The sequence below is a fragment of the Hyperolius riggenbachi genome, chromosome 2, assembly GCF_040937935.1.
Source record: "Hyperolius riggenbachi isolate aHypRig1 chromosome 2, aHypRig1.pri, whole genome shotgun sequence".
NCBI lineage: Eukaryota > Metazoa > Chordata > Amphibia > Anura > Hyperoliidae > Hyperolius > Hyperolius riggenbachi.
The window spans coordinates 488,164,946-488,192,549 of NC_090647.1; the positions used below are offsets into that span (position 1 = coordinate 488,164,946).

Sequence of the window (27,604 nt, forward strand, 5' to 3'; positions counted from 1 at the left end):
TCGTCTGGTTATCTTTTGGGAGACACCAATGTCATTTCCCGTCAAAAAAATTGCTTGCTGGTTGAATAAAATTAAGTCAAAATTTCCCATTAGTATGAATAATTATGGTGAGCACTGTATGGCTACTTAACATATCTCTAAAAGGTAAAGCAGTAGATTCCCCATAGCTGTGCCCTATATCTACAATGAGAATATTAAAGAAACAAACCTTTAAAAGTAGTCAACATTTAGGACTTTGTAGTCTGAAAAGAAGACAGACAATTTTTTCATTTTAAGAAAAAAAGTGAAAAAGTGTCTTGTGCGGCCTACTGCAAATCTGTGGAATAAACTGAACATTGCAGTCCACCACTGGCCATTATCGAATTTGACTAAGCTGGAACAGTTCTGTAAAGAGTGAGCAAATACTGAATAGTCTAAGGGCTGGTTCACACGGACTGTTTCACAGCCATAAACGACGTGAGAAACACGTCATTTGAATTGAATGGACAGCTGTCGGCTAGGGCCGGATTTACCATAAGGCACAGGCCTACAGGCTCCTGATGATGGAAAGGCGGTTCACTCCCCTCCCTGATCACCTGCCTGCCTCCTTCCCTGTGCAGAGTCCCGAGCTTAGTGTAAATGAGTGGTTACTTGCTCAGCACTCCACTGATGAGATCTCCCTTCAATCGGGGTCACCTCTAGCTTCTTAATAATGAGGAACACCAGTAGGTACCTATGACAGGCAAGGGAAGTTAGGGAGAAGTGACAGCAGGGACAGCCAGCAGACTTGCGGCACGCTTCAGCTGGGGTTTTGTAGGTTCATGGAGGGTGAAGTCTGGGATGCCAGGACATCTGTGGCTATAGGCTCCTGTGATGTAAATCCAGGCCTGCTGCTGGCACAATCATTTACTGCCGGTCACGCTCAAACCGTTTCCTGAACTGTTGCTATTTTATCTTTCACTCGACTGTTATAAAGTGTATTGGGTAAATCCTGCTGTAACAATTGAATATGTTTCTTCAATTCAGGCCGCAAAGCAACAAAATCTGAATATTTTGAAGGTGCAATTATGTTCTATGTCCACTACAAATGACTTAGAATAATATTCTATGTATTCTGAAACAAAGACGACTGATCATGAACTGGAGCCTTCGGGTATAACCATAAACATTATTTTTCCTGCAGCTCTGATTCACTTTGATCCAATTTACCAGGCAACATCTCTACTGCTACTTTTTTGATTGATTTAAACTTGACTAAAGGTGGCCACACACCATACAATTTTTTAAAATATCTGTTCAATTCAAGAATTCAATTTTTCTGACTGATTGTAACAATTCAAAAATCTGACCAATCTACCACACACCTAAGTTCAATGTTTCCCCAGTCATGAATAAAGCAGCGGAAAGCTCAGAAAAAATTAATTGGAACTGTACATCAAGTAATTGACAATCCATCACGCACCATACAATTCTTGATAAAGTTTGTCAGAAATTTCCAACATGTCCAATCTTCAAAAATCGAAAAAAAAAAAAAATTCGATCGGATTTATTGATCAAAAAAAAAAATCTCAATTTCTCAGAGACAACCAACTGAAATTATCGAATTGGTGAAAAATTTGATCTTTTAATTATATAGTGTGTAGCCACCTTAAAGCCTCTTCTCCACGGACAGTTGAACTATGTGCTCAGCAAGCAGTTACCAGGCAGCAGTAAGCAGTTGTGAGAGTTTGAGAGGCATTTTACTGCCTATCAACTGCCCTTGAAAAAAGGCCTGATTTTGGCCACTTCATCAACTTGAAATTTCAGCAAGGGGGGCTGGGGGAATACGTGGGGAGTGTAGCATGTCTATACTTTTCAGGCGACATAGCTATATTTGTAGCAGGACTTGGCAATATTTATTAGGGGAATGGCTACATTTGCTTTTGGTGGGAAGGACAATGCTTACTGGGGAAAAAGTACTGGTAGGTAGTACATGATGATGGGGAACATAATTCTTGGAGATCATAGCTATACTTGTCATGGGAGGGGCAAGGCAATAAATTCTAGGAGACACTGTGATATATGTTGGGGGCATACAATATTTGCTGTCTACGGACATAGGAACACTTAGGAGGCATGTTGCTATACATTATTTTAAAGTCATGGCAACAGTTCTAGAGAAGGAGTGTGGATATGGAGGCAACTTATACATAAGCCTTTAAGGCTCGTTTCACAGTGGGACGTTAAAGTCCCACGTTACAGCAGCCAGTAACGCAGCCTAACTCACAGCACTGTAAAATCATTGTGCTGTTCACAGCGCACACGTTGCGTTACATTGTAACGCTGCACGTTTAAACAAAGTCCTGCATGCTGTACGTTATACTTGGCTAAGCAGCGTTAGACTGCTTGCACATGCTCAGTAATGTTGGAGGAGGAGGTCTCCCCTCCTCCTCTGCAGCCAGCCACATGGCTAACTAATATTCACTGCACTGTGGTGACTCATGGTGGGACTGTAGTGTTGTCCGGATCATGAATGAATCGTTCATTTGATCCGGATCTTTTTTGTGAGTCGAATCATCCAGATCATCACAATGAAAGATTCGGTTCACAGTGGATGTCTGTCTGGAAGAAACAAGAACATACAGAATGTACAGTGCAGGGAAAGTCCTGTCCTGCTAGTCATTTCACCCAGTCTGCTTCCCAAGTAAAATGATTCAAATGATTCAGTTCAAAGATCCGTATCTTTTCAATGATCCGAATCCTTAAAAAGATCCAGACTTCCTATCACTAACCTGGAGCGGCTGCTTTGAGAGCTGCATAATGCGGCTCAATCTGACGTCCAACTTCAACACCACCATGCGTTGCGTTAGGGGCACGTTATGCGACCATAACGTCCCCTAAAGCGCAACGTCTTGGTGGGAAAGTAGCCTTAATTTTCAAACTCAAAAGTTAAGGTGCTGACCTATACTCAAAGTCCACATAGTTTCAGAGAATACGGCGATACTGTATTCAGTCTCACAGACAGTGCGGTGGAGCAGCGGGTCTTGGATCATCCTTCTTTGGGTAAGGCGGCCCGGGGCCTGACATGCAATATATATATATTCATCTATCTGGTTCCTCCATTGAGTTGTTTTACACTATTTGACGTCTGCAATACTTGCTCTGTGTAAGGGCCTTCCTATCTAGCATGTACTTACCCTTTGATTATTACATTGGATTATAGGAATTTTGTATTGATTCTTGTCCTGCTGCCCACTGTACTGGTTTTTAATTTAGGGGGGCGGGGGATAAGTCCTTAATAAACTTTTGGGAATATTGAAATTTTGGAATATTGTTCAGTTTCTTTCAGTCATGGATAGCTTTTTTTCTGTCTTTGATGTATTCTATTCTTCTATTCTATACTGTAATCCTTGTTTTTCCAGATACCTCTTATATCTTGTGTTAGAATTGAATGTGCTTTGTAGCCACATTGTCATGTGGTTAATAAAATTATATTTAAACAGAAGACTTCTAACAATTATCAAAAGAAAACTAATCAATTCAGGCCAGGTTGGTAAGGTCTGCTTATGCTCCCCAAGTACATGTAAAAACAATGTGTAAAATTAAAATATGCAATTATTTGAAGAGCAGTGGTGTCAAACCCAAATACAAAGCTGGCAGAAATTAAACAAAGGGACCAAGTAGCAGGCCAATCTCAATATCTAGTGGCCAACTCAGTCTCTCCCTGGTGTTTAAAGGGATACTGTAGGGGGGGGGGTCGGGGGAAAATGAGTTGAACTTACCCGGAGCTTCTAATGGTCCCCCGCAGACATCCTGTGCCTGCGCAGCCACTCACCGATGCTCTGGTACCGCCTCCTGTTCACTTCTGGAATTTCAGACTTTAAAGTCTGAAAACCACTGCACCTGCGTTGCCGTGTCCTCGTTCCCGCTGATGTCACCTGGAGCGTACTGCGCAGGCCCAGTATGGTCTGTGCCTCTGCAGTAAGCTCCTGGTGACATCAGCCGGAGCGAGGACACGGCAATGCAGGAGCAGTAGTTTTCAGACTTTAAAGTCTAAAATTCCAGAAGTGAACAGGAGGCGGGGCCAGAGCATCGGTGAGTAGCTGCACAGGCACAGGATGTCTGCAGGGGACCATTAGAAGCCCCGGGTAACTTCAACTCATTTTCCCCCAACCCCCTACAGTATCCCTTTAATGGTCCCACATCTTCCCTTATAACATTCCCTGGTGTCCCCATACGGTTCCCTGGGGTCTAGTGGCCTCCCTCCCCTATAGTTTTCGGGTGTCCAATGCCTCCTCCCTCCCCTATAAAATGTAATGTCTAATGCTCCCTCCCCATACAGTTCCCTGGCGTCTAGTGGCCTCCCTCCCCTATAGTTTTCGGGTGTCCAATGCCTCCTCCCTCCCCTGTAAAATGTAATGTCTAATGCTTCCTCCCCTCCCTATAGTTTTCTGGTGTCTAATGCCTCCTCCCTCCCCTACACACTTCCCTGGTCTCTAGTGGTCCACCCTCCCTCCCCTACACCATGTCATGTATGAATTATGGGGATAGTTTGAAAAAAAATTGGAAATATGCTTTAACATAAGTAGCTATCTCTAGGCAGACCCAGCTATTCCATTGTCCTTTATGATAAATGTTATCCTTTGAGCCAATTTTCCTCAGGTCTGGTCTATTTGGCCCTTATTCAATTCACTTTTTCTCGTAAGTGATATTTTCACACCTAATCAATGCCTTTTAAGCCATCAGAATAATTTTGACAGAGCTTTTTCACCTACTTTTGGTCCTTTTTTCAATTGCAGAGTGCAGGAACGTTATTTTTAGCTGAAGTTAAAAAAAATTATAATTTAGGTCCCTTTTCCTCTGTCTGCGCTCTGATTCAATGATGCTAAACGCCGGAGATTGATGCCCCAACATACCCACCCATAATATCTATCAATTCACTGCCACAATATATCAAAATAATCAATAAGGCTGTACATCATTTTTTGCCCGCACAGGTGCAGGGCAGCGGTAGATCAACGGCAAGTAGTGTTGAAGTGCTTTAAAGGGAACCTGAGCAAGCAAAATTATTTAAAATAAACACATGACGTAACTGCAAATGAATATTATATACTAACCTCCCCGTCAGTTCCTCTCAGAAGCTCACCATTTTCTTCTTACAGTGATCCCTTCCAGTTCTGACAATATTTTGTCAGAACTGAAATATACCAGTTGCTGTCAGTTATATATCAGCTGCTGTCAGTTACAACTGAATGTGCAAGGTAATGTCCATGTTTCCCTATGGTTCAGGTTGGTGATATTACAGTTTAACAGTGTGCTGACCAGGAAGCTGTTATGGGGTAATGGCCATTTTTAAAATGGAGGATGGAAAATTCCATTGAACACAGTGGTCAAATAGGACGCAGGAGAGGAGAAAGAGATTGAGGAGTAGGCTACACAGGAGGTAAGTATGACTGGTCTATAGTTATTTTGACTTTTTATTTTCAGTTCAGGTTCTCTTTAAGCAGAGCAGCACTGCAGTTTAATAGATTTCTAGATTAAATCTATTTGCAGTAATAGATCCCATTCTGATCAGAGAGAGATCTATCTTTTGGGCATGTTGAGTGTGCCTCTATTCATGTATGGCCACCTTAAAGGGAACCTGAAATTGCCTCAATACAGGTATTAATACTTACCTGGGGCTTCCTCCAGCCCCATGAGGTCCATGGGCTCCCTCGCTGTCCTCTCTGGACACTAGATATCATCGCCGGTCTCTTCTTCGTGGCCTGGAGAGGGAGCCTCATGGGGCTGGAGGGAACCCCAGGTAAGTATAAATACCCGCATTGAGGCCATTTCGGGAACAATTTAAACCTACACTTAAATTCAATTTGATTTCTTATTCATTTGTATTCCATTTTTCCAAAAGCAACACGTTTTATTCACCATCATTAGGAGACCTTTCAGATAAGTTCATGTAACGCCCGTGCTTCAATGTGGGCATAACGTAATACATACTCTTTGTGTTACTTTCATAACATGAATTGCTATGTCACCTGACTGTTTTTGCACACATTATCCACACTGTAGAAAGTGTGTATGGATATTGTAATCCGTTACAATGTAGAAGTGTCAACATGCCCAAAACAATTGTATGGGCAGTGCGTTCACATGTAACTAGGCAATGCGCATACCGTGAACTGATTGTTTTAAATTTAATAGGTGTCAGAGGCAAACTACTCTTCATTCAGCTGCAGATAAACCACTATTCAGATGCAAGAAAAACTACAGCAGCAGTGTAAACATACTCTTGTAGAAGTGCAAATAACTATTTGTCCCCTTCAGTTGATCCCTGCAGTTTTCATGACAAGATCAACATAAAGTCTATGGATCTGAATACATATTGTAGCAAAAAAATTATATATATATCCCTCCTCTTTTTAATTTTCATCAAAGAATGTGCATCTCAACACTAAATTCTATTTGAAGATGATTCTTCTTCATTACAAAAAAAAATAAAATAGATGCAAAATGGACATATGAGACTTCTTTAAATTTGGTTTGCTTGCCTCTTAATCACTTATGTGCATAAAGATGATTCCCTTGAAATCAGATCTAGAAAGTACACAAACTGTAGCTGTATATAAAAAAATTGACTTAAATTGCACAGAAAATTACCATGGGTTTTAAGTTTGTCAGTCATCTTGTTAATTTTGCGTTCCAGTCTGGCGTATCTTGCAAACTCATCCATCATGCTAATGCTGGAAAGCTGCTGCCTCATACTTTGAATTTCAGACCTCATGTGAGACTCCTGTTCTGCATCCTTCTGCAGCAAGCGGGATACCTGAACACAAGAACACACTCTGAAAACACAAGCCAAAGGGCAACCTCTGTTCTGTCACTTAACTCTGAAAGGGATCAAGGCAGAAGTTAACAAAGCTGTAGAATTCCCCAAATTATTAAAAATGTCATGAGTTGTGGAAATAAGGGATTGGTTGCAGTTTCTGCAATATGTGTGGAAGTAACAATGTCTAAAAAAAAAAAAGCAGATGTCTGGGAGACATAATGGTGGCATGGCTGTCTTCTCATCTTGTTCACTTGGGAAGACAACAGCCTCCATATTTGTAGCAGAAGAACATGGCACTGTGCTCCACAGGCTTGGGAGTCAGTGATGCTAAGTGTACTCTCCCTGACCCCCTGCAGATGGTCAGTCAAAGCATACATGGATCAGGGATTACTGACATGTCTTCAGTAAGGACTTTTTTTTTTGTTTAACCAAGTCACCCTGGTAAAGGACTTTGTTTTCTGTACCCCGGAGAGGTTAATTAAGGTGATAATAAATAATCTCGCCATGGAGCAGGGAACACGATGGCAGTCGCACCATTCCAAAATGCTTTTGGAGAATCTCGTGTGCATTCAGTTTACAGGCAAAAGAGAAAGGAGGTGACTATCTCGATCAGATAGCACTATCTGTACTAGCATGTTACTAAACATATTTTACTGTGTCCTATGCAATCCGGCAAGGGAGATCATGAACTAAAATGTCAGTCTGCTCAGACATTTCACTAGCCTTCATCCTAGGAAAGGAGAAGCCCTGTGTAGTGAATAAAACATGGCTGATGGGTCAGGTTCTGCTCTAGGGTCGCTCTGCACGTAGCTGCCTGGTTTACTTACTATTGAGGAAAAGGCAGGAAGCTGGGTTTTAAAGAGGTTGCACATGAACACAGTGCTGAGCACTAGCAGCCACGCACAGCTCTCCGCCATGTTTCCCAGCCCGCGATCGGCGCATCACACAAGGCTTACACAATAGCAATCATAGAAACCCCACCCCTCGGGGCCTCCGAGGTGATCCAGCATGTGGCTGAAATACCCCCGGCTGCAAACACCCCACAACGGCCTCAACTCGGCCTATTTTATTATGTATTTGCATCATTTTGTTCCCCAAATTCTTTATTATTATGGAGGAGCAGCACGCACGCCCGCCCCTCCCCCTTAGTAGAACGCTGGAGCATCTGCTCAGAACGCTGAGAATCGCGACGTTCTGCCGCCGCCAGCCAATCAGAGCGCGCCCTTCTATTTACCACCAGTGATTCAAACCAACGTGAAAGAAGGAGGAAAAAACCCTTCCCCATGGAGGGAAAAATACCTAAAGCCGATTTACTATGACCCCCCCTCTCTCTCATCTCCCCCCCCCCCCCCGTAATGAGGGTAAAGGAAGGGGGGGGCAAAACGACTTTGACTGACAGCCTAACCTACCCAGACAGGTGCCTGTGTTATGGTTTGAAAGGCGCTCTTTAGCCGCGCTCGGCCAGTCAGGGCGCAGATGGGGCGGGGGAACAGGTCGGCCCCGCCCCTTCAGCCCCCCAGCAGGTCGGAGCGGTGAATAGATAAGAGGCGGAGGGATCCTATCCGGTTTGAACTAGTTCTCTGGCTGGCATATTAACCACTTGCAAGCGCTAGGGAACGAGGTAGTCTTTGTGAGCACTCCATCTGCAGGAGGGAAAGGATTCTGTCCTCTCTGATCGACCAGGCGTCCATTGCTGCTGCTGGGGGGCTGCCGAGCGCTGTTGGGCAATTTTTTTTAGGATTTTTATTTGTTCCGCAAGCACAAATCTATCAGCATGCCGAAGAGAAAGGTAAGCTGCTGCTGTAGCGCGGTGTGCGCGTGGCGAGGGAGGCTGCAGCGCGGTGTGAGGTGAAGGAAGCTGCAGCGCGGGGAATTGGCGGGCGCGCGGTATGAGGTTGCAGAGCTGAGAATTGGCGGGCGCGCGGCGTCTTCGCCGCTCCTGATTGGTGGGCTGCTGCAGCCTCTCACGCTTTCTAGCGACTATTGACAATTTTAACTGTTCTCGCCCACCACTTGTCTTTTTTCGCTAATGGCGCGCATTTTTATTAATCTATATATAATCCCACGCACACGAGCCCCCGCGCGCCATTTTGGTAGGAATGCAGCGTGCCGGCGTTTTCTCTGTTGTTGGCTCGGTAATTGGCTTCTCGCTCGGTGTAATGGCGATTGCGGGGATTTCAGAGGCGGGAGGGGGTGTGGAGAGGGAGTAATGGCGCGGAGTGCTGCTAGGAGGAGAGGCTCTCTGCTTGTGGCTGACTCCCCCTCCTCCTCCCCACACGGTGGCGGCTTCTCCTCATAGCTCCCCCGCGCGCTGCCACTGTGCTCAGCTCAGGACGTTCTAGAACGTTCAGGGGCTCGCGCTCGGCCAATGGGAGAACGCGCGGGAGCGCTGAGCATTGTGACGTCACGGCTGAGCGAGTCCCCAGTGTATGTGCTTGACCCTGCTTATGGGGGGGGGGGGGGGGGAAGCGCCTGTCTCCATAGTCAGACACGAACAGCGCGAAGGTGGGGGAGGGGCGGGGAGTGCTGGCTCTTATTTGTTTATAAGGCAGCTTACATTGTTGCGGCGCTCACGCCTCCCTCCCATCTCCTGACAGGGGCGCGTTTGGCGGCACTTCAGTCCGGACTTGCGTGCTTCAGCGCCCTCTGCTGGCGTCTGTGATACTGGAGGACTTCTAGTTTGTTAGGAAGTATAATGGTGGTAACTTCTCCAAGGTCAGCTTCCATAAAGACATGGTGTGATGTGACTGCAGAGTTTTGGGTCTACAGTAACTTTGAACCTATTTTTGTTTATAGCAACTTGTTACCTAATTTTTTTTCAATTAGGTAAACGCAGCTGATGCTGGAGATGCCAAGGATGAGGTAATATTTTATTTTTTTACCCTTTTATGTTCATTTTGGCTTTTTCCTATTAAAACATTTATGTCCATGGTGTCAATTTAAATGTCTCAAACTTTATTTTCTGTTTTAACAGCCCAAGAGGAGGTCGGCACGGTTGTCAGCTGTAAGTATTGATCTGATTAAGAAGAAATTTTAGAGTGTACTGGTTTTCATAAAGAGTCCACTTGCCACCTTATGGGGAGCATATCCGATATTACAGAATTTTAGCATAATTTCAGCCACCACTAAGTGTCATCTTAAAGTGGTACTCCGCTGTAAAAAAAAAAGTGGTACTTCGGGTGTAGCAACATTTTCCAACATCTTTCCTATAGTGGCGCATTACATAACGCACCTTTAAAGAACACCTGAAGTGTGGAGGCTGCCATATTTATTTCCTTTCAAACTATACCAGTTTCCAAGAATCAGTAGTGTCTGAGTAACACTTATAACAAGCATGTGGCAAATCTAGTCAGCACATGGTCTGTATGCTTGTTCAGGGTCTACAGCTAAAAGTAGAAGGTAATTTTGAAGTTTAAAAGTAAATTCTTTTTAAGCAATTTACATTTGCTATTCTACATAACCTCTGTCTAATACTTTTAGCCGCAGACCTGGAGCAAACATGCAGATCAGGTGCTCTGACCTGGCTTTGCCATGTGCTTGTTTCAAGAGGGTTTTCAGACCCTACTGGTGCATGGCAATATGGCAGCCTCCCTATCCCTTGCACATCAACATCTTTATGCATTGGGAGCAGTGTGTATTTTAAACATTAAGCATTTTTCAAGTAGTCGTTAAAGAGAATCTGTACTCTAATATTCTTACAATAAAAAGCATACCATTCTATTCATTATTTTCTCCTGTGCCCCTCTGTGCTGTTTCTGCCACTCTCTGCTGCAATACTGGCTTGTAATTAACAGTTTTAGGCAGTGTTTACAAACAAACTAACCAGCTTCTAATAGGCTCAGCTAAGCATAGTGTGTGTCATTCACAGTATGCAAGGGGCCTGCAGAGGGTGTGTATCGCTTCTACCAATCACAAGCAGCCCTGCACATTCCACACAATCAATCCTTAGCCCGACAAACAGGACAGAGGAAAGATACATTGATTTATTACAGAGACGGTGCAGTTAGGAAAGACTGCAGTAAGCCAGAGCAGATTAGAACAGGCATAGGAACTTATAGGATAGAAGAACTAAGGCTGAAACATTTGTTACAGAGTCTCTTTAATGCAGAGGTGGAGCTTAGTCCATTTTTAAGCTGCATGCATACGCCTGCATCAGCTTGGGGTTTCCATCTCATTGACCATTCCTAACCATGGTTGACAAACCTTCTGTAGGCATTATATTTCATAGCAGTTATTTCACTAAGGCCGGGGTCACACTTGTATGCAATTTCTATGTGCTGTGGGAAACCGCATGCAATTCTGCTAGGCCTAAGATTCTAGAACAGGGAGTTGGATCACATGTAATTTTTGTGGTTTAAAGGACTTCCGAGGCCAAATGTCAAAGCTACATACCTGCATCACTTTTGTAGGCACAGAGGATGCCGTTCTGCCGGGTCCCCGTCGCTCAATAGTCCGTCCCCCCCCCCCCCCCCAAACAGCCTGTTGGGTGGATCAGGGGGTTGGCCCTAGAGCTGCACAGCCGCGCTATGCGGATTGCGCAGCCAGCTCATGCGGCCATGTTTGTGCAGGCAAGAGAGCCCGACCCGGGCCATGAGGTCTGGAGCCGGCCCTGGGGGCTATTGAGCAGTGCCTACAAAAGTGATGCAGGTATTTAACTTTTTTGACATTTGGCCTCAAAGTCCTGAGACCGTTAAAAGCAATTTTTCTTTATGGTTAAAGTGGACCTGAACTCCTGCACAAGAGAGGGGCAAAACCTAGAAAAATGCACCCTGTATGGCCTGGTGCACACCAAAAACTGCTAGCAGATCCGCAAAATGCTAGCAGATTTTGAAACTCTTTTTCTGTAGCGTTTCAGCTAGCATTTTGCGGTTTTGTGAAGCTTTTTTGGCGTAGTAGATTTAATGTATTGTTACAGTAAAGCTGTTACTGAACAGCTACTGTATCAAAAAAAAACCTGGCAAACCGCTCTGAAGTACTGTTTTTCAGCACGGTTTGCATTTTTCCTTTACTTAACATTGAGGCAGAAACGCATCTGCAATCCAAAATCTGCAGCAGCCCGGGAGTATGCGTTTCTGCAAAACTCCCGCTCTGGTGTGCACCTACCCATTGAAATAAATTACCCAAGCGGATCGCAAACCGCAGCAGAACCGCTCTGGTGTGCACTAGGCCTATGTGTGTGGAGCGTTTAGTCTGTCTAATTCTCCCTATTCTGTCTAATCACAAGTTGTAATTTGATCTCTCCCTTGTGTCACCTGACTGTCACAGCAGATAAGCTAAATTGAAAGCTAAGCATGTTAATGTCTACTTCCATAAAAGCGGGAAGTAGAAACGGTGAACATCAGGATTTGTATCAGCTGTAATTTTTTTTTACTTTAAAGGTTATTATGCTGTTGCATATCTTTTAGAGCAGACAGGAAATTTGAGTTCAGGTCTGCTTTAGAGGAACTCTTGATGTAGTATAACTTTCCCACTTATAACATTGATCAGCTGCAAAGTTTTTTTGTTTTTTTTACTAGTCCTCCATCTGTAGCCAGACTTATTGTTGGGTCTGTGGTTCAGCACACAGCAGATAAGCCTGGGCATAGTGAAATGGGGACAGCATGGATCCCTTCAGTTTGTCTGCTGCTGTCCTCATTAGCAGTGGGCATGGCATAGAAAGGCTTATGGATGAGTATAACAAGTTGTTTCCAGGACTTCTCCAGAGCTTACATTTTTATTGATTTAAAATGTCTGGGTTCTTTCTGGCAAACAGTCGCAGAACAACCTCTGGCTTGTCAGTGTTATGCAAATGACTCCAACTTGCATGTAAATTGTCCACATTAAGTACTTGTGGTCCAATTAGGTTTTGTTGCTCTAAAATAGTCAATCACTTAGTTGCACATTTTGACCAGGGATGTATATTACAAGTAGTCGGGTATAATCAAATTTTTGATCGACCAGTTTTACTACCTGAGGGTCAATAGACTTTAATTGCTATGGGCAGATTGTGTTGGTAAACTCTTAAACTACGTGGAGGTGGTAAATTTGGTCAGTGATTGGCCAGTCAAGGGGGTGTATTGGGCTTACCAAGATGTGAAGCATGTTCTGTGAGAACTTTGAGCCAAACCTTTGATTAGCAGTTTAGCTTTTCTGTTCCTTTTGTGCAGAGCTTAGTTATTTCATCTTCACAGAAGTCTCCCTTTAAAGGAGTAATCGGGGCAAAGATCGTAAAATGAAAGGTTGCTCTGCCGTCATCGCCGGGGACTGGGTCGGAGCTCCGGCGAATGACGGCAAGGGAGGTCCTGGGGGCTGGAGGAAGCCCCCGGTAAGTACCACTCATTTTACGATCTTTGCCCTGATGACTCCTTTAAAGAGAATCTGTATTGTTAAAATCGCACAAAAGTAAACATACCAGTGCGTTAAGGGACATCTCCTATTACCCTCTGTCACAATTTCGCCGCTCCCCGCCGCATTAAAAGTGGTTAAAAACAGTTTTAAAAAGTTTGTTTATAAACAAACAAAATGGCCACCAAAACAGGAAGTAGGTTGATGTACAGTATGTCCACACATAGAAAATACATCCATACACAAGCAGGCTTTATACAGCATTCCTTTTGAATCTCAAGAGATCATTTGTGTTTCTTTCCCCCCTGAGGGGGGAGTGCATAGCAGAACCACAACACTGAAGAACTTGGCAGCTTTCCAGACACAGGCTGACAAGTCTGACAAGAGAGAGATAAGTTGATTTATTACAGAGACTGTGATAGTACAAAGTGCTGCAGTTAGCCAGAACACATTAGAATAGCTTTTGGAACTTGTAGGATGATAAAAAACAGGATGCAACTTTTGTTACGGAGTCTCTTTAAGGACTTTTTATTACACAAGATTGTTTGTCAGGGTCTTGTGTTGTCAGCATATTTCTTGTGTCTGCTTCCCCCCCCCCTTCCCCGTTAAAATTTCAGTTAACTTTAAAATATCATGGCCTATATTTTGAATTATTTGCATTTGGTACCAAAACCTTTATTTCCCCCTTCTTGTAGAAACCAGCCCCTCCAAAGGCCGAACCAAAGCCAAAAAAGGAAAAGGCTGCAGCAAAGGTGAGTTGAGTGCTGTAAATGAGGGTTTTATGATCTGCAGAATACTACACCTTCTGTGTTGTTGCTATGAATTAGCGGTTTCCCTGTAGTCTCCAGTCACACACATTCCAGCTGTCACATCTCTGTACGTGTTTGGGTTTGATTGGCTGTTGAGGGGTGGGGTCAATTGTATGACATGCAGCTTTGTTCAAAAGAACACTTGGTGATCTTATAAGGTTTGGTAAACAGCAAGTAAAATAGTTTCCATAGCAACAGTTTTGTGGGTTTAATGTAAGGTATTGCAACTCTTTTGGGCTTTCTAAGAATTAGTGTCCTAACTACCCTACATGTTTGGGATTTTTTTCACTTAGGTGTACGGACACATACTCTTCAGGGGTCTATTACCAGAATATGCATGAAAAGCTGCTCTTTAAGCGCACATTCGCACTTATGCGACTTCAGCATTGATGAAAATCGTTAGCAGTTTGAAAGTATATGGAAGCTTTCTCATCTAAGCGATTTGCTGAAACGCAAACGTGTTGCCTGCAACATTTTGAGCGATTTTTCTGGAGGCTAAATTGTACTAATTACTGGAAAAAACTTTCTATGCAATGAAAAATCACTCGGGGGGGGGGGGGGGGGGGGAGATTCCAGAAAATCGTGCAGCGTTTGCTTTAGCAATTTCTAGTGTGAATGGATCCTAAGCCTTTCCAGTTGAGTAGTTAAAGTATTCTGGGTAAAGTGTGTAGAAATATACCAGACACACTTTGGTGTGTTGTCTTTGTCAAGTGACCTGGCCAAGTAGTTACTATATCAGAATTAACGGGCATATTTGCTGTGACCAACGACTGCGTTTACTAGAAAGAGATTCTAATGTATTAGACCAGTGTTTCTCAAACCTGTCCTTGCGACTCCCAACAGTGCAGTGTTCTCTCCAGGCTCTTTTAGCCGGGTGCTCCACCCAGCTAGTTTGGTGAGCACTCGGCTGTCATCAGCTCACCTCCTCCTATTCTGTAAGGGCCCTTTTCCACTAGCAATCGCTAGCGTTCACGCTGAACGCTAGCGATTGCTGAATCACAATTAGCGGCGATTCCCTGACGTTCGTGGCCGCGATTTTGCTATGCACTGCATAGCAAAAATCGCGGCAAAAGTCGTGGCGCGATCGCAATCAAGTAAAAATCGCGGTAGTGGAAATTACCTACCGCGATTCCTATGTTAAAAAGCAAACCGTAGCGATTGTAAAATCGCTAGCGGTTTGCGATTCAGCCAGCACAAACGCGCTGGTGGAAAAGGGCCCTAAGAGTGGCACAGGCCCTGCATTCTCTCATGTCGCCCCACTCGGCTACTTTTTCATGCCACCCGCCTAATATTTCATGCCACCCGGCTGGAAAAAAATTCTGGGGAGAACACTGCAGTGGCTGGTTTGCAGGCAACCGCCTCTGCACAAAGTGGGATAATACTCCATGTAGCTGAGGCATTAATTACTCCACCTGTGCTTAGGTAAAGTTGCCTGCAAAACATGCACCATTGGGGGGGTCACGAGGACAGGTTTGAGAAACACTGCGTTAGACAATGCTTAGGCAAAACAGAACTTTGACTTCTTAAAGAGAACCTAAGGTGGGTAGTAGGGCTGCACGGTTTTTCGGTTTAAAACCAAACCCGCGGTTCGTGGCAAGACTATCTGCTGATCGTCAGTGCCTTCGGTTTTTCGATCCGCTGTCTGTAATACTTTGCTTCTGGCCCCGCTGTGTGTGGATTGGCCAGAAGCAGTGATGTATGAGTGTTAATGAGCGGGGGGCGGATCCACTCAAGCAAGCGGCCGGGCACATACAGCATTACCAATTACTGGCTAGCGATGGAATGACGGCAGTGGTAGGCGGAGCTGTATGCTCTGTACAGCTCCGCCTACCACTGCCGTCATTCTATCGCTAGCCAGTGATTAGTAATGCTGTATGTGCTTGGCCGCTCGCTCGAGTGGATTCCCCCCGCTCATTAACACTCATACATATTCACTGCTTCTGGCCAATCCGCGCACAGCGGGGCCAGAAGCAAAGTATCAGTCAGCAGGCCGGGCAGTGCGGGTCCCGTTCCCCCCCCCCCCCCCCAGCATTTGAAAAAATCAGGGAAAATCGAAATTGCAATTTCTGAGAGATCGCAATTTCGATTTTCCCCTAAAATCGTGCAGCCCTAGTGGGTAGATGTGACAGGCATGTTCTCTGCCTCATGACCTGCCACCGCTGCACTATAGCCCACCTGAGATTGGTGACATTGTCACCATTTTGGAGGTAAACACGAGAGAGAATCCCTGTTCAAAACTCCCACCAGGGCCTTTCCAGAGCTGCTTTTGGGTAGCTCTCTCCCTGGCTTTGCCTCCTGATGCTCCCCTGCACACTGGATGAGAGAATGAATCTCTCATCCCAGCGTCCTGACCTATAGGTCATGAACGTGGGCCAGTGCGGCCCACTGGAGCGGCAGTTTTTGTGGCTACCTGATCCGCTCATGCCTGTGGATCAGGTAGCCTACTCTAACCCCCCCTCCCTTTTAGGTCAGCCTGTGATACATAGAGCATGCTGGGTACAAGGGTCTGACACTGCTAATGCTGAACATGTATATGTACATTCTCTCTCTCCAGGAAAAGTCTGAAGACAAAAAAGTTCCAGCAAAGGGAAAGAAGGGTGCTAAAGGTAAACAGACTGAAGAGGCTAACAAAGAGGAGACTAAGGAAGACGTGCCATCTGAGAACGGCGAGGCAAAGAGCGACGAGGTGGGTATTGAGTACCTCTTTCCTGTTCTCTCCACTCTGAAGGGTTCTCATGAGTTGTGACAAAACCAAGGCTCTAGGAGCCAGCAGCTGTGGATTAATTAGCCCTGTTATTAAAATAGCCACTGAAACAGTGGTGGGCAAACTTTAAAGGCTGTAGCAGAATTCCTTTGCCTCCTGCCCCCTTCCCCCCCCCCCCCCTCTTTGCAGAGTTGTGCACAGTGTGATACAGGGGTAACTCTCCTAATTGACTCTTCCAACGCCTAGCTTCATGACCTCAGCAGCAGTGTGTCATGACACCACTGGCTTTTGGAGATTGGCACTGCAACTGGCAATTAAGTGTTAAAGAGAACCAGAGACATAGAAAAATTTTTTTATACATACCTGGGGCTTCCTCCAGCTCCATAAGCCTGGATCGCTCCCACGCCGCCATCCTCCGCTGCCTCTGTCCACCGGTACTGGGTCCTGTAATTTCCACCAGTCGACCCAAGCTCAGTGCGCTCCCTCCGTACTGCGCAGGCATACAAAGACGGAGGGAGCCCCTGCGCATGCATACAACTGGTCGCGTCCGGCGGAAGTGACTGGTACCGGTGATGGAGGCAGCGGAGGATGACGGCGTGGGAGCGATCCAGGCTTATGGGGCTGGAGGAAGCCCCAGGCATGTATAAAATCTATATTTTTCTTTTTTTTTTTATTTCAGTTAATCTTGCAGCTTTTTTTGTGCCTACATGGGAATGTTTTTTTTTGTAGGGAGCAGACCCTTGGAGGAACTTTGGCATAGATCCCCAGTACTCCAAACAGTTTTATCAGGCAATGGACTGGATGTGCAAATATCAGCAGGACTGCCAGGCAACTGGTATTGTTTAAAAGGCAACCTCCATATCCCTCTCCGTTAAGGTTCCCTTTAAATCAAAACAGCAAGCAGAGGCCTGAGAGGTGCTAGATAAGGCAGGTGCTGACAGAGGAATGATGTTTATATTTACCCTTGTGGTTAAAGCACATGTCCAGAATATTGCCTACTTCCTTAAAGAGAACCCGAGGTGTGTTTAAAGAATGTTGTCTGCATACAGAGGCTGGATCTGCCTATACAGCCCAGCCTCTGTTGCTATCCCAAACCCCACTAAGGTCCCCCTGCACTCTGCAATCCCTCATAAATCACAGCTGTGCTGTGAGGCTGTGTTTACATCTGTAGTGTCAGTCTTAGCTGCTCCCCCGCCTCCTGCATAGCTCCAGGCCCTGCCCCGTCCCTTCCCTCCAATCAGCAGGGAGCGAAGGGATGCAGGTGGGGACGAGTTCTGCAGGAGAAGGGGATAGCAGCAGACTGACACTATAGAAATAAGCACAGCCAGCTCTGACAAGCTGTCAGCAGCGTGGCTGTGATTTATGAGGGATTGCAGAGTGCAGGGGGACCTTAAGGGGGTTTGGGATAGCAACAGAGGCTGGGCTGTATAGGCAGATCCAGCCTCTGTATGCAGATAATAATCTTCAAACCCACCTCAGGTTCTCTTTAAAACAAAACCTAAAGTGAAAATAACTAAATGTCTTTAAAGTTGACTTTTCTGGGAATTTTTTGTTATTGCTGCATGTGCATACATACCTACAATTGATTGGCCAATTTTACAATGTAGTTTAAAGAGAGCCCGAGGTGGGCTAAAAAAAGTAGGCTACCTGATCCTCAGGGCTGAGCAGATTGGGTAGCCACAAAAACCGCCGCTCCCATGAACTGCAGTGGCCCACTTTCACCTGCATGACCCCCTCGGGTCACAAATCTGCAAAGACTGTCTCTCAGCGTGCGGGAGCAGCTGGAGGTGCCCAATGGCAGCTCAGGAAACCCTGTAGGAATGTGTCTGGCAGGCGGTTTTTAAAAATGGAATTCCTCTTCCCTCTATTTTCCTGAGTTGTCTCTAAACTTGAAGGGGGGGGGCAGAGATCTGTTTGGCATCATACTTCATGGGAAGTGTTTTTAAAATTGGCTGTACGAAGTTGTGTCCTCAAGACTGACTTGAAAGGGTGTGATGCCACCTGTAGAGGTGAAGGATGGCATTTACTAGTACATTCCATATCTAGTCCAGATTAAGAATAACAAGTTTGCTTTCTTAAAACAGAATTTGCGATAATTCGGGTTGGAGTGAGCTTGAGATGTCTCCCAGTGCAACACTGCTGAATATATGCATATTAACCATTGTTACCTTTAGAAGCTAAACACACCTCCAGAACCGCTGGAATGCAATGCTATGTCAGTTTGTTAATTTGTACAGAGCCAGAATAATCCAACATGCATACAGACTGTTTTGGATTGTTTGATCCTCATCAGTGCATGGCATGGATTAATTTGGCTCTATGGAGTAAGGCTTGTAACACCGAGGGGTACAGACTACCCAGCAAGCTCATGGTGAACCAGAACCAGCGGTTCTGGAGATGTGTTTAGCTTCTAAAGGTAACAATGGTTAATTTGCATATATTCAGCAGTGATGCTCTGGGAGACATCTCAAGCTCACTCCAACCCGAAATATCGCAAATTCTTTCTGTTTTAAGAAGGCAAACTTTTGTTTTTCTTAGCATTTTAGTAAGGGGGCTTTTAGGACCATTGTAGTCCCTTACACACTCCAAAGTTCTGGTTCACCATGAGCTTGCTGGTTAGTCTAGTCCAGATTAAGTTTTTTTTTTTTTTTTTTAAGATTTTCTTAAGGTGATCGTGAACAAATGCTGCCGGTTTTTGATTTCAGTCTTTAAGTTAACTCTTCAATCCTTAAAATAACTCCAGAGTTAGACAGGCAACAACCTGTTAACTAGAGGAGGTAACTTAAGGAATGAAGAGATAAGATGACTCTCACTGCATGGTGGCAAGTTTTTCTCTTGCCTTATCTCCAGCATGATCTTAGTGAGTTGAGGCCATTGCTAGAAGTTCAGGCAATGCTATAAAGAGCGTTGCGACGGGGGGCTTGTCCTTGGTAAACCTTCCTTGAGGTTTTACTGCACTTTACAGCACTTTGCTCATCGACGATCAGCAAAGCAATGTGTATGGAGACTGTCATATTTATTTCCTTTTTTAAAGGGAAGGTTCAGGGAAACCTTTAAAAAAAAAAAAAAATCCATATCCACTTACCTGGGGCTTCCTCCAGCCCATGGCAGGCAGGAGGTGCCCTCGCCGCCGCTCCAGAGGCTTCCGGTAGTCTTCGGTGGCCGGCTGGCTATTAATATTGTATTTATATAGTGCCAACATATTATGCAGCGCTGTACAATACATAGGATTACAGACAATAATGGGGGTGACCAACAGCACACTTCAGGTAATGGGCGATAGTTACCATACAGGTAATAAGCCATAAGATACATGGTAAAGGTTGGGGCTATCCCGTTGATCCTCTGCCTCTTAATACGTTTAGCCATAGACCCTGAACAAGCATATGTAAATCAGGTATTTCTGACATGTTCAGATCTGACGAGTTTGGCTGCATGACACTACAGCACTCAAATAGCAGGGCTGCCAGGTAACTGGTATTGTTTAAAAGGAAATGACTATGGCAGCCTGGTGGACTTCTATACCCCACCCACCCCCTTCTTCCTATGTGATTAGCTTCATGCTTGTTTCAGGTGTGCTTCATGCTTGTTTCAGGTGTGATTTAGACCCTCCTGGCCAGAAAGATCAGGACTGCCAGGCCACTGGCCTTGTTTTAAAGGGAAAATATGGCAGTCCATATGGTAGTCTGGCAAGACAGGGAAAGCTTCATAGTAAAGTTTTTTTAATTTATAATTTACTGTAGTCAACATTCAATATTGACTTTAGTGCAGTCCTGATACAACCAGTGGTTAGCAAGACCAGCTGCTACAAAACTTGATTTGCTAATAAAGGACTACATGGGAAGTTGACATTGACATCCCACCCTAGTGGTTAACTGGAAGCAGTCCCTTTCTCACTTAGTGTTTACATTTTATTTACAGTAGCACTATCAGTATTTTTGTAGTTAGTAAAATGTTCTCTTGTAACCTAAAATTAACTCTTCGTTTGTTTGTTATAGGCCCCAGCATCCGACGGAGGTGACAAGGAATCGAAGTCTGAATAACCTACATCTTGTTCCAAGTCTTTTATCAGTGGTTCCTGTACCTCCCTTGTACAATTCAGAGGAATATTTTTATCAACTATTTTGTAAATGCAAGTTTTTTAGTAGTTTAATTCTAGAAAACACATTTTTAAAATAGGAGGGAATCCCACCATGTCTTTCGTTCCGAATATTTTTTTAATTGTGTATAATTTTATGATGTGCTTGGATGGAAGTCAAGTTTTTAAAAGGTGGTCAACTGTATGAAATATTTTTACTGTGGAGAGCTAAAGAAGTTAATTCCATGGGTGTGCTGTGAGATGGATCTTTTTGGTAAATCTTCCCTCCCACCCTATTTTATGATCTGCCCACAACATTGCTCTCGCTAGTAGGTCCTCTGAAGATGAGGCCTGCTCTTTATGGTCTGGCTCGCGGTTTTCAATTTTTATTTTGTCTTAACAGTTAACTGTTCTCTGTACCCATATTGTCTTGCGTACAATTTTTACATCCTAATAAAATGTCCCCCCGGTGATGGATCTCCCTCTGAAAAATTGTGTACTTATCTGTGATGTTACCATTATTATTTTTTTTCCCTATTTTTTTCGGGGTAGTGGTATTTTATTTTCAGTAACTGTAAAAGTGCTGTGAATCTTTTGGAAAACTTCGAGTGTGTAGTGAGTGTGATGTTAAAGTACTGGGAAGCTTAAAATAAAATCGGTTAACTTGTCAACCACTTCACACCCAGAGCGGCTGCATTAATTTCTCTTTAATTTTTTGTTTGGTATCTCCCATCTCCTTTTTACAGAGAATGGGTTAAGCTAACAGCGTCAGATACTGGTACGAGGGGTGCTGTCTTATCGGTTTTATTTTTACGGCCAACTTATTTCAGACTCAAAGTTGGGAAGCCGCTTTAGGGTTTGTTATGGATTCTGACTTTTAATTTTTGACTACATGTTTTTATTCCTAGATTTCCAATCTACTAGAGTTTAAGGAAAAAACAATGTACAGATTGTTCATAGTGTCTGTGTACTGATCACCAAACCAATAAAACCTGGTTGAAAAAGTTAAATAACCTTTTCAGATTGTGATTTAACTAGGCATTGGAGGCCATTGTATTTTTGTAACTGGATGGGGAAGGCTGCACTTTTTTTTTATATTCTTAAATCTACTATAGTATGGCTTTACATCATATTGTATTTGAGACACCTGCCTGGAATAGTTATGCTTCCACTAGACTTGGAGCGACTGCATTTGATTAAAACATTGCATTGCTAACAAGGCATTGAAGCCCAATTTCAGATACAAGCACTACATGAACACGACTAAAGTACTGTATACACACTAGATCGGTCAAGGATGCCTCTGCCAAGAGGCTGTGTATATGGTGGTGGGATAGTCTCTTTGTTGAGGATAGTTTTTTTTTTTCTACCCATCCCACTAAGTTGTGCACTATTTCCCCCCCCCCCCCCCCCCCCCCCCCATCGCTAGCCTGGAGGCTAATCTAATTCCTGTGATCAACAGAAGTTGAATTTGTGCATCTTGACCCTTGCAAATTCAGTAATATTGCGCTAAACCCAAGTGGTTGCATGATTGTAGCTTCTTGGCTCGGGTATTCTGGGAAAGGTAAAGTAGAGCTGCTGTTCACCTACCCCTCCAGTCTTGGATGGTCTGTGAGAAGGGTGATAACGTTGGGTGGGCAGGCTCTCAAATCTGATTCCTTTTCAAGAGGCTGACATTGGTCCTGAATTAGGACCTGCTGCTTATTATTTATAGATGCCAAACCTTAGTCCAGACTCTTCAAATAAATATATATTATTTTTTTCTATATACGGCAGAACTGTCGCAATAGGAAAACTTTTGGCTCGACTAGGTTCCTCAACTAACTCCTCCTGGCTCCCCACAAGAGTATGAAAACTGGGTTGGGCCACATTTTCTTATCCCTGCACTATAGATGAAATGACCAGTCTATGTGAGACTGGTGCTGGACAATTGGATCACAAATTGCTACTGGAAATTAGCCAGTTTACAGTGGCTGTACTTAAACAGATCCCTTGCTGGGCGAATCTTCCTTCTCACCCAGAGGCAGATGATCAGGGGTACTGCCAGGCTATTGGTATTAAAAGGAAATGCATATGGCAGCCTCCATATACCTCTCACTCCAGTTGTCCTTAACGTGTTCTAACTCCATTTCATGTGCTGTCTCCCAGTAACCACTACTGCATCACCTGCAGGACTTGTGCCTGTAAATCAAAAAGATTTGAAATGCAGTGGCCTTACTCAACGGAAGAAACAAAAATGACCTGTTGTGGCCACTGGCCAAGCTCAGATGTGACTCCATTGGAGGCTGGTACTGACTAACAAGAGCAGTTGATATATTACATCAGTATGACAGCGCTCCTCTTCTCATTGTCCTCAACACCTAAAAGAAATAAAGCATAGCTCCACATAGTGCATTACTGTTAGATTTTCATCATCATTTAAACACCCCAACAGTGATAAATAATGTGCTCCTTTGTGCTCCACTTCTAGTGCAAACTGATCACCAACTTTGAGAAAATTACAGGCTCACCAGATGCAGACCACCTCATATACCAGGTGGATCTATCGCACAAATCAATCCACAACGATCTGCTGCTTTCATGTATCACCAAAACTTTTTAATCCGGATTCTTCAATAAAAACATAAACATAGCATAAAACCTTTTTAAAATAGTAACTGTTCCCTGCGCTTAGGCGCACTCACGTCATCCACAGATGAATCTCCGCATATCAGGCTGTCAGCCCTGTGATGTGCCTCCTCCTACGGTCACGGCGTCCCGTTCCCCGCACCGGCGCATCAGTTCCAGTCTAACTTCTTTCAAGCGATGTATGTCCTGCTTCCTGTGACGTCAGACGCTCCCTGCTCCGCCTTACGCGTTTCGTCCCTTGGGACTCATCAGAGGCTCTGATATGCGGAGATTCATCTGTGGTATATGAGGTGGTCTGCATCTGGTGAGCCTGTAATTTTCTCAAAGTTGGTGATCAGTTTGCACTAGAAGTGGAGCACAAAGGAGCACATTATTTATCACTGTTGGGGTGTTTAAATGATGAAAATCTAACAGTAATGCACTATGTGGAGCTATGCTTTATTTCTTTTAGGTGTTGAGGACAATGAGAAGAGGAGCGCTGTCATACTGATGTAATACATTTGTGACTGTGGACTATTTTGATAGCGAACACTCTAGTTATATGATAGACTGCCAATTTGGCTATTATTTTAATAAGTGAACATTCGAGTTATATGATAGATTGTCAATGTGGATACGGTGGGCGCAGTTTGCATAATACGTACGTAAGAGCAGTTGATAGGTGATTTAATTCACTGCCTTCAAGCTCTCGCATAAGAGGCATTGGTGTGGTTAAAATATTTATTGACCTGGATACTGACTAATCACTGCGCATACTTCCAAACACTTTTGGAACAAAGTCTTGCAATTGTGGGCTGTTCTGGTAGTATGGTGACAGCCAGAGGCTAAGGCAGTCAGCCCCTTGCATCTAGCTTTGCAGCATGTCTGCTGCTAAAGTTGTTGCTGCATTTGTTTACTTGTACAATCCCTCACACTAAAGACCAGTTGTAGCTGTGTGAGTTCAGAGAATTTGCTTGTCAGCAATTACATGCAGTGGTGGCAAATAGTCTATTACTATTGCCTTGGGCTGAGGGTGTTGCTGTAGCAGGTTATAAAACCTGAAATTGAATAAAACATTTTAATAAGAGTCAAGTTTCATATAAGTGAATTATGGGTAGTATGCGTCTATTAATGGAGCAGAAATTGCATTGTATCTCCTCTTCCTGCCATAGAGGATGGTATACACATCAATTCGACGTAACTGATGCCCAAATGTTGTACAAAGAGTAGACCATTACATTTATGTATTTCCTAACAAATCATGTCTGTAGGAGGATACACCTATTGGCAGGAAGTGGTGAGAAGCAATTTGAAGACCATGAGGAAGCTACTCATTACTAGCGGGCCAAGAGAAGTGCACAGCTACAAAACAGATTAAACCTAAATGATTCAGTTTTGAAAAACTTGCACTAACATGATTGCTTTGAGGATGTGCCCTGTGTGGTTGGGCTTTAACATCTTAAGGACTGCAGTGTTAAACCATAACCCCTGGTGACCAGTCTATTATTATTTTAAAAAAAAAATTGGCCAATGCAACTTTAAAGGGGAACTTCAGCCTAAACAAACATACTGTCATCAAGTTACATTAGTTATGTTAATTAGAATAGATAGGTAATATAATCTTACCCACCCTGTTTTAAAAGAACAGGCAAATGTTTGTGATTCATGGGGGCTGCCATCTTTGTCATGGGGGCAGCCATCTTTTTGGTGGAAAGGAGGTGACAAGGAGCAGTAGACACAGTTCCAACTGTCCTGATCACCCCTCCCAGCTGCACACGCTAGGCTTCAAATTACAAATTCAAAATGTAAAAAAAAAAAATTGCACCGAAACAGCAGAACGAGAACAAAATCAGAAATCCCATCATGCTTTGCACAGCATCAGTGGAAAAAAAGCCCGCGCAGTTTTCTTCTGTGCAGCTAAAAATGAGGCTTGTATAAGAGAAACAAAGTTCTGACGCTGTGAAACTGTTAAAGAAACACCAAGCCTTTTCAGTGCTGCTAAGTCGATTTTTAGTCCGGAGGTTCACTTTTAGGCCTTGCTGCATGACCATTCAACTTGGCACACAAGTGACTTCCTCCCCCCAATGCAAACACACCCCCCCCCCTTCTGCCCACCAACAGAGCGCTTGCTGTTAGTGGGCACTGATTTCTCACAGGATGTTGTGTTTTTTTAATATTCAGCCTATGACAGCAGATCGCTGTAGTGCCTCCCATGCTGACAGCGGTGTCACATGGCTGTCCCCCGTACAGCGCTGCCGAAGATTGCATCACTGTACATGGTAACTAGACAGCAGTTTCGCTGTCTTAACAGTCTCCTAGCAGCAATTGCTGCTGGGAGACTGGTGGAGTTCCATCATTCATGCAGAGATGCATACAATCTCCTGCAATCCCCGCCCCTAGCACTTCACACCAATTGGCATGGTGCAATCTGTTACAGGTTAAAGCAATCCTGATTTGTCATTGCAAGTATCCCTTGATACTCCAAAATGGTGTATACAATCTGTAAGCATTTAGTATTTAAAATACTCAACTTTTGACTGCATTTAATTACCACAAATCTTAAATTCACTACATTGAGTTTGAATACTAAGTGAGCCCAAGCTAAGTACCCTGTGGAGTATGTGTGGTGAGAACCTGGGCAGTAGAGACAAATAGCTTGTGTATAACCCTCACACCTCAACAGTGCAGGATGCTGCAACAAACACAAATCTGGCTGGTATGGCTTGGCCTTGCTATTTGATGGAGTAGGCAAAGGACTTGGAATGGATGGGTAGAACCTGGTAATTGTTTTTCTATGGGCAGATTCATATGCATCTGTACCATGTCAATTTTGTTTGTTTCAGCAACCAACAATCCCAACTAGTGTGGTTATGTGATCTGATGGTACACATCAGTGGAAGCGGGCATCTGCAATATAGATATGGTACTGCTCTGGCTGAGTAAGGCCTCCTTTTCCATGGGAGATTCACTGCCTGACACCTCCTGTGCTGTCTGGGCACTTAGTAGCTCTCGGCATGGGTGTAAGAAAGATGGCCTCCCAATGGAGTTCCATGTAAGCATGGAAGTTGTCCTCAGATGTAAACATTTTTTTTTTCTGTTGGGTAACTACCACATGTCAAATGATGGCCCATACAGTGTTACAAATGTAGCTGCAGCAGGAAGGATGAACTGCCCAACAAGTGTGTAGTTCAACCTCCTTTGGAAAAAGTGTGGGCTGAACCTTACAGGTTTGGAAAGCCATCCACACCCCTTCCTGGATTAACAGGGATGTAATTGCCTTATCTGTGCATTGGTACCAAGACAAAGCAGCAGTTAGATGGGGAGTCAAGACTCTCCAATGTATGAGAATTTGCAGTCTGCCGCTATTGTAGTGAGGTGGCACAATGTGCATAATTTACCGTAATCAAGGAAGAAAGTGACCCACTACAGAAAATCTTTAGGAGCATTAATCTATGCTCCTATTGTCTAGAGCTGACTAGGGCCTCGATTCATCATCGTCTTTGAGATAACTTTTTCCAGTTTGTTAAATTACCGAATTCGAAGTTTAGCGATTTCTAGTTGTATTCATCAAGGTTTTTCGGCATTCGGTGTGAATTCGATAACAATTCGGTAACGTGTCGATATCTCCATTTTACAGCAGTAATTTAACACAAGGCCATAAGATTCCCATGGAATTGTGGGTAAAAGGCAGTCCTTTGAGCACTACGTAGCAACATTCTGAATAGGGCTTAACACCTGGACCAGGATTCTGGAAGTAGTTGGGACATTCCCACAATTTGATAGGAGCCTTTTCTAAAAAATTATAGTGCAGCTAGCAAAATTAGTTAACCCTGGCACTGCCTGTGTTCTCTTACAAGATGATTCAAGAGAAATGCAGATGTCGTGTTATAGCAAATAAATCTATTCTCTTACAAATTTATATGGTTGCAGACCTTATTCTTACCCTTCTGCGCCTTTGATTCACTCTCAGCTGATACATAACCACTTCAAATGGCTCCATCTTCTCTGTCAGCAATGATCTGACAGGAATAACGACAGAGCAGTGAAGGAGATAACTAATCCTAAATGTAACGCTAAACCACGCCCACTTTCTTTTTCATGAATTGCACTTTCTTCCGTTTTAGCGAATTGTTACCGAATCGTTAACGAATGTTCGCTAACAGCTGTAGATAACTTTGCTGAATCCTGAAATGAAGTTAACAAATTCGGTATTTTACCAAACTGTTGTTAACAAATTTGCTAAGTGTTGATGAATCGAGGCCTAGGTCTTAGAGACTCTAACACAATTTTCAGACTTATTT

General features: G+C 43.9%; 2 protein-coding genes across 4 annotated transcripts in view; one reads left to right on the top strand and one right to left on the bottom strand.

Annotated features, from left to right (window-relative positions):
- GET1 (guided entry of tail-anchored proteins factor 1) overlaps positions 1-9,401 on the bottom strand; it is a 103,894-nt gene extending 94,493 nt beyond the window's left edge. Inside the window, exons 1-2 of one of the 3 annotated variants that reach the window (XM_068270374.1) lie at positions 9,339-9,401; positions 6,613-6,778 (exon numbers count right to left, since the gene is read on the bottom strand). In XM_068270374.1, coding sequence (XP_068126475.1) covers positions 6,613-6,778; positions 9,339-9,368 — 196 coding nt within the window. In that variant the 5' untranslated portion in view covers positions 9,369-9,401. Of the gene's footprint in view, positions 1-6,612; positions 6,779-7,608; positions 8,051-8,190; positions 9,064-9,338 lie in introns of those variants that run through there. The other 2 variants (XM_068270375.1, XM_068270373.1) reach the window with 2 other exon arrangements.
- On the top strand, positions 8,290-21,709 carry HMGN1 (high mobility group nucleosome binding domain 1). The gene is made up of 6 exons (XM_068270376.1): positions 8,290-8,570; positions 9,608-9,643; positions 9,756-9,785; positions 13,801-13,857; positions 16,469-16,600; positions 20,617-21,709. The coding sequence occupies exons 1-6, from the start codon at positions 8,556-8,558 to the stop codon at positions 20,659-20,661; spliced, it is 315 nt and encodes a 104-aa protein (XP_068126477.1). The 5' UTR covers positions 8,290-8,555; the 3' UTR covers positions 20,662-21,709.
- The last annotated feature ends 5,895 nt before the right edge of the window (positions 21,710-27,604 follow it).